Below are 6,515 nucleotides of genomic sequence, written 5' to 3'. Positions count from 1 at the left end.
TAGAGGAGCCTCGCGTTAGGGAGAAATGTCCAGATCCTGGTTCCCCACGCTGTGCTCAGTTAGTGGCTGGGGGCTCCCTGGAGGAGTGAGGTGTCAGCCCAAAAGCTGAGGTGTCTCCTGAAGGGGCCAGTGACTGAGCCCTTCTGCTAACTCACCCACTCTGTCCTCTAAGTTGAACTGCACGTTCTTGAGGGGAGCTCTGAGCAGTGTGCCTCCAAGGCTACTGCAGGAAAAGTGACATCAAGCTTGGGAAGAGTCTTTCTGCGGTACTTTCTCCATGCTCAAATGTCATCATGGAGCTAGCAGGAGCTGTTCTCAGGATACACGGCAGGAAATGTGGAGGCCAACACACGCCTGAGCTCGGGACAAGAAGACTCTGTTTACTTGCTAGGGATGTTTCCTGACACTTGCTCTGGGCTGGGTCCAGGATCCAGAGAGGAAGAAGAGAGGGTCCCCATCTCCCTGGAGCTCACAATGGAAGGGACTTGTGATCCAAGAGGACACTCCCGGTCCTTGATTTTGGGGGCCAAATACCGGAGCCTCCAGGATGAGCAAGTGAGAGACAAAAGCCATCTCCCCAAGCTTGGAGATATTTTACTGTCAGAGAGACAGAGATGAGGCCAGGCAGCTTTATTGGAGAAGTGGTGGTGGGGGTGAAGGCAGGCAAGGGCGCTGCACACAGGTGGGATGGGGAGGAGAGGGGTGTCCCTGCCGGAGGCGATGGGCTTCAAGGAACATGCTGGTGGGCAGAGGCTGTGGTCCTTGAGTCCTGTCTGCGGCCTCCAGCTTCTGTACAGGCTCACCGAGACATCATTCGCACAAACTCTGCCAGGATGAAGCCAGGGTTTTGGGTCTGTTCTCTGGACTGCACTAGGAGTGAGGACCATCTGCAGGCCTTGGGGTGGGTGGGAGTGTGGTTGAGGGGAGGGTCTTCAAGGGCATCCTCTGGATCTGATAGGGAATAGGTCTCAGGGCCAGGAAGAGGGGGCTTTGTCTTATGGGGGAAAAAACAAACAAACCCTTGTAATGGAACTTGTTTTCCTTTTTGCTTTGACAGGTAGGAAGCTCAGGAGCAACTTTGGGGCCTACTTATGGGAATGCATTTCCACATAGTAATTTTCCTTGGCTTCTATTACTATTTAATCATTTTCCTCCTTTATGGAAATGCAGCATAGAGGAAGAGCTGGGTGCTGGATCAGGCTGCCCAGATTCAAATCTTGGCTCCATCTACCTGCTTTTGCTTAGTGCCTAGGCTTTCCTGAGAAAGGACTTTCTTCTCCTGCCTGTGGGGATAACAATTCCTTCCTCTCGGGTTCTGCATGATGATTAACTAGGAGAGGACATTGGGGTGCGTGGCACAGGGTCTGGTGCACAGTGGTGATGCTTGCTGTGCGGTTTCTTATCTGCTAGGAGCCTTCCAGGGCGTGTGTTGCTACGTGCGGCAGGGGGTACCTTCGAAGTCGACCAGGCCGTCCCCATTGAGGTCCACGTCCTGGAGGATCTCCTCCACCTCCCGCTGGCTGAGGCGCTCCCCCAGCAGGGCCTTGAGGGCCGCCCGGAGCTCGCCCACGCTGATGCGGCCGTCCCCGTTGGTGTCGAACTGTGGCGGCGTTGGTCGAGGCGTCTGGTCACTGACAGTCATTCACATGCGCAGCCCCTCACTCACGGCAGACACGCAGCCCCGCCCGCCCTCAGCCCCAGTGGCCGCACCTCCCGGAAGGCGTCCCGCAGCTCCCGGACGCCGATCATGTCTGCAGTCTCTGCCAGCAGCTTGGGGCCCATCAGCTCCACGAAATCTTCAAAGTCCACCTTCCCGCCACCTGGGGGTCCCATCCATTACAGACCCAGGGCACCAGAGACCCCTGCCCCGCCCCTGGCCCTCCCTCCTCTGCCCCCTGCCTTTCCTTCGTGAACGGATCCTTTCCTCCTTCTGCATCTGAAGCCTGGGCCATCTATATTTCCCAATGGGAATCGCCCTCCAAACAAGGCACGGATTTGGCCAAAGGTGAAAGGAAAACCACTCTCAAAACCTCTTGGGCCAGGCACGGTGGCTCACGCCTGTAATGCCAGCACTTTGGGAGGCTGAGGCGGGCGGATCACCTGAGGTCAGAAGTTCCAGACCAGCCTGACCAACATGGTGAAACCCTGTCTCTACTAAAAATACAAAAATTAGCCGGGCGTGGTGGCCGGTGCCTGTAATCCCACCTACTCAGGAGGCTGAGGCAGGAGAATTGCTTGAACCCAGGAGGTGGAGGTTGCAGTGAGCCGAGATAGCGCCATTGTCACTCCTGAGCGACAGAGCAAGACCTCATCTCAAAAAAAAAAAAAAAAAAAAAACCAAAACAACAACAACAACAACAAAACCCCCAAAAACTTCTTGGAACTTTTCTTAATTTTCCTGAAGAGTTCGGTTGGGTTCAAGTCCTGGCTCCAAGGAACTTGCTGTGTGACCTTAGACAAGTCCTTTAACCATTCAGTTGCCTCATTTACAGAATGGGAATCACAGTCCTTGCTGTGCCCACCTCCTACAGGCGGGTGAGATTCTCCAGGGGCAAAGAGCTTGCCTTGAGAATGACCAAGGTCATGGGCTCTGGGGGCAGCCTGTGCAGTCACCTCTGTATCTGGGTTTGGCTTCCTGGGCCCAGCCAAGGCATCTGGAGGACGGGGGATGGGGACAGGTCCGAGGCACATACTGATTTGTTGTGAGATCTCAATGAGCTCCATCTCGGTGGGCATGTAGCCCAGGGTCCGCATGCAGGCACCCAGCTCCCGGCAGCCGATGTAGCCGTCCCGGTCTCTGTCAAACTCCTGGAAGGCGACCTGCAGCTCTGCCAGGCAGGGTGGGGTCAGTCCTTCCCCCATATCCCCCTGATCCTGGCCTGGACCCACCTACCCTTCTCCCTTGGTCTAATCATCCCTCCTTCTGAACATCAGATTCTCTTTGCTGCCTCAGGGCCTTTGAATGTGCTGTTCCTGTTATTTGTTCTTTCAGCACATATTTGAAGAGTATCTACTATGTGCCAAGCTCTGCTCTAGGTACTGGGGATACAGCAGTGAAATTTTTCAAAAAGAAAGAAAGAAAGTGGGGGAAAGAAATCACGACCGCTTGGAGATTTGGTTTTTTGTCACCTACTAAAGGAAGCCATCCCTCTACATGTGGCCTCCCCAGCCCGTTTTTTCCTTTCCTGGAAAGCACGTCCACAATTTATACTTGTAGTCGACTAACTGACATTGGTCTCCAGAGGGCACAGGCCATATCTGCCTAGCCGACTGTGTTTCCCAGTGCTTAGCCAGGGCCAGGAACACAGTGGGCACCCAGGAAGTGTCCGCTGAATGAGCAAATATAAAAGGGGCCCTGTCACCTGCCTGGTGAGTGAGACCAAGAAATGACAGCTGGGTGGGGGTCTGTCATCCCCTCCCTGCTCAGTCTTGTCCCCATTTCCCTGAACCGGTGCCCTGTAGCCTTCTTGCTCCCACTTCCTCCTGGAAACACTGAGGCCCCCACCCGATGCCCCCCAACCCTGTGTCCCCTCCCTATGCCCCCCCATGCCCACCTCCCCTCCAGGGAACCAGTTCCTTCTCCAACCCTTTACCTTCAATCTCCTCGGGCCGCAGCTCCCGGTCCTGAAGGGCACAGAGGGGTTAGGAATTCCCCGCTCCTCCTGATGGCTGTGCCCTTCCTTCTTGCTTCTCAGGGTTCCCCACCCAGCCCCACACTGCAACACGCACACGCAGGGCCTGTGTCTGTCTGACTGCTCAGCCCTGGTTCCCACCCAGTCCTGCTCACTGGCCTGGGCGACCGGGTGCCCCCTTCCCTGCTTCTGGCCTAGGTCACTCCTCGGGCCGTCCCCACCTACTCCGTCACCCTCTTCTGGGGCAGGGTGCTCCCTTTGCTGGTGGTGGATCTGGGGTTTGGGCAGAACCTCAGACTTGGTCCCACCAGCCTCAGTGTCACTGTTGATCTCTTCCGTTTCTGGGGTCATTACGCTCTCCTCTCTCTGCACCCCCACCCCAGATCTGTGTGCCTTTGCTCTGATGTCCCCACCCAATCCTCTTCCCCCCAGCTCCAGGAGAGGCAAAGCGAGGGGCAAGGGCAGGTGGGCTGGCAGGTGAGGGGCTGGCGTGACGGGGTAAGGGCAGGCAGGCTGGCGGGCGGGCAGCCGTACATACGAGTTGGGTGGCGGCAATGCTGGGCCGCAGGAAGATGCAGGCAGGCCCCACCAGGCTGTTGAGCACTGAGTAGCCCTGGATGCCTGGCCTGGGGGCCCCCTGCTCCTTGGGGCTGGAGCTGGGGCTGGGGCAGGAGCCCCTTGGTGGGGAGCCGAGCCACTGCCAGGGGTCCTGCAGCAGAGCAGGCCATGAGCTGGGGCAGTGGCCACCGAGCTCCGGGCCTGATGGCCCTCCCCACTCCTCTCACCAGCTGCTCCTGCCTTTGGAGCCCAGCACAGGACAGTAGGGAAGGGGCTGGGGGGTAGAGAGAGGACCCTCACCCGTGAGCACTTTAGGCAGAAACAGTCCATCCTCTAACTGTTCTATTGGGCAAACTGAGGACCAGAAAAGGCAAGAGACTTGGCCAAGGCCACTGAGAAAGCCAGCGGCAGAGAGGGACCTTGTGCCCAGCTCTGTCTCCTAGATGGAGGCTGGCTAGCAGAGAGTGGGGACCTGCAGCCAGGATGGGGCAGCTGGATGGGCAGCTGGGGGATCTGGTGAGCCTGGCAGGGAAGACCCAGCGGTCTGTGGGAGCCAAGATCAGGGTGGCCAGAGGCTGTGACTTCCAGGAAAAAATCTCCACCTGGGGCAGTGTGCAGCCCCCAACCCCGCCCGGCCCTCACAGGGCTCTGCCCATCCCATCTGACCCTCAAGGTCCGTTCCAGCCTCCTGGCCTGGGCTCTCCCATGACCCTCCTACCTTAGGGCCCCGGCGCCGGGGCCTCTTGGCACAGTTCCCCATGGGTCCTGAACCATGCCAGGCCTGGAACCCCAGGGGTGGCCCGGGCTGGGCCTCAGCGGATGCTGCTGCCCGCGGACTCCTGCCAGCCCCCAGCTGCTCCCGGTGAGAGCCTGGGAGTACTGCCGGGGATTTTCCCGGGGTTTTGTGGGGAAGACCGGGGGCGGGTGGGCAGGCGGGGGACCTGGGCCCGGGGCTTGGGTCCTAATCCGGGATTATCTTTGAGCATCTCCACTGCTGAGGGGGGCCACTTGGCCCCAAGGCCCCCTGGAGAGCACAGACGCCCCAGACTGCGTCCTGAGGGTCTTCCAGACACCCCTTCTCCAGCACCCTCCCCCAAGCCCTGCCTCTAATCTCTCCCAATCAGGGGAGGTTTAATGTCTTCAGAAGCAGGGCTGGGTCCCAGGAGAAGGAAGGCAGGCGCACAGTGTGCCAGGGTGGGCTGTGCCCTCCGAATGGCACAGAGGCCGGTTAGTATGGACACGTGGGCCCTCCCACACTGCCTCTCAGAAAGAGGAAGCCACTTGGCCCAGCCCAGGAAGCCCCTGCTTCTCTCTGCCAGGACCCCAGCTGGGCCCTGGGCTCCTCACCTCGGGGGAGCCCCACTTGCTTGCCCTTGGCACCCCCTGCCTGGACTGGTGCCCCGCCCTTGGATGAGGAGCAGAAGGGAACCGCCTCCGTGTGTGGGCAGTGGCAAGGCTCGGTGAGGGCGGAGATTGGGAAGGGAAGCCACCCCCGCCCTGACGACCTGAGAGACTCCCCCATTGGCCTCTGCCTCCGGGTCCCCTCCCTGGACTGAGTCCCGGGTCTGTCCTCTGGGGTCCCCGGTTGGGGTGTGGGGTCCCTGCTGTTCACTCCTGGTCCCCTCACACCCCTGCCCACATTACCTGCCCGTAGGCTGCCTGCACCTGGGCCTCGAGCTCCCGGAGGAGTGCTCGTCTCTGGGTGGCTGCTGGGCTGCCAGGGGCCTGGCTGGTTCCTGGAGTGCCCTCAGAGAGGTTGGGGTCCCCCGTTGGGAGGCTGCCCTCTGCTGGGTCCTGGTCCTGGGGCTGGGCCATGGAGATGAGGGCCTGGTACTTCCTCCTGGCTGAGGGACGCTGCTCCCCTCCGGCCTCCCCAGTCCTGCGGGAGAGTGGCCTTGTGGGCAGCTGCAGGTGTGGCCCAGGTCCCTGCTGCTCTTCTTTCTGTCCCTTCCTCCATAAACTGGGAGAGCCCCATGTCCCCAGAGTCTCCCAGAGTCTCATATCCTCCCTAGCTCCCCGTGGCCCCTTGTGCGGCCCTGTCAGCCTGGTGAACCCCTCATGCTGGCACAGACTGTGCCCGGGGCTCCACCTGATCACCCTTGCGGCCCCGGTGGCCGGCCCTCCCGCTTGCCTGTGGCTTCTTCCCCACAGCCTTCTGCCTCCATCTCTGGCTCACAGGCCCCCTGCTGCCCCACACACCCTCCTTGCTCACTTTCCATCTCACCCCCGCCCCTCTCTGCCCCCTGTGCCTCTGTGTCTGTTTTGCCTGCAGCCCCGTCTCCATCCCCTCTGACCCGCCACCATCTCTCTCAGTCTGGGTCCAGT

The 6,515-nt window shown here is 59.9% G+C and overlaps 1 protein-coding gene across 5 annotated transcripts; it reads right to left on the bottom strand.

Annotated features, from left to right (window-relative positions):
- Positions 1-607: 607 nt before the first annotated feature.
- On the bottom strand, positions 608-6,273 carry CABP2 (calcium binding protein 2). 5 transcript variants are annotated; one of them, XM_033205938.1, is made up of 7 exons: positions 5,835-6,273; positions 4,171-4,341; positions 3,594-3,624; positions 2,694-2,828; positions 1,711-1,820; positions 1,453-1,600; positions 608-825 (listed from the first exon to the last, which is right to left on the bottom strand). In XM_033205938.1, the coding sequence occupies exons 1-7, from the start codon at positions 6,189-6,191 to the stop codon at positions 800-802; spliced, it is 978 nt and encodes a 325-aa protein (XP_033061829.1). In that variant the 5' UTR covers positions 6,192-6,273; the 3' UTR covers positions 608-799. The 5 variants fall into 5 exon arrangements, 4 of the variants coding, with proteins under 4 accessions (XP_033061829.1, XP_033061828.1, XP_033061830.1 ...); XM_033205937.1 differs by having other exon boundaries at positions 609-825; positions 3,858-6,273; XM_033205939.1 differs by lacking the exon at positions 4,171-4,341 and having other exon boundaries at positions 609-825.
- Positions 6,274-6,515: the final 242 nt, after the last annotated feature.

The sequence above is a fragment of the Trachypithecus francoisi genome, unplaced genomic scaffold (assembly GCF_009764315.1).
Source record: "Trachypithecus francoisi isolate TF-2019V2 unplaced genomic scaffold, Tfra_2.0 Lachesis_group8, whole genome shotgun sequence".
In the NCBI taxonomy this organism is placed as follows: Eukaryota; Metazoa; Chordata; class Mammalia; order Primates; family Cercopithecidae; genus Trachypithecus; species Trachypithecus francoisi.
The sequence above is the reverse complement of the archived record's forward strand: the minus strand, read 5'-3'. Positions and strand labels throughout refer to the sequence as shown.

Coding starts and splice junctions, on each gene's coding strand:
- CABP2 (XM_033205935.1), bottom strand. CDS start 4,520: ATGGACTGTTTCTGCCTAAAGTGCTCACGGGTGAGGGTCCTCTCTCTA. Junction 2,821..3,593: donor GCGGCCCGAGGAGATTGAAG/GTAAAGGGTTGG, acceptor GCAGAGCTGCAG/GTCGCCTTCCAGGAGTTTGA. Junction 826..1,452: donor CGGCCTGGTCGACTTCGAAG/GTACCCCCTGCC, acceptor TCATCCTGGCAG/AGTTTGTGCGAATGATGTCT.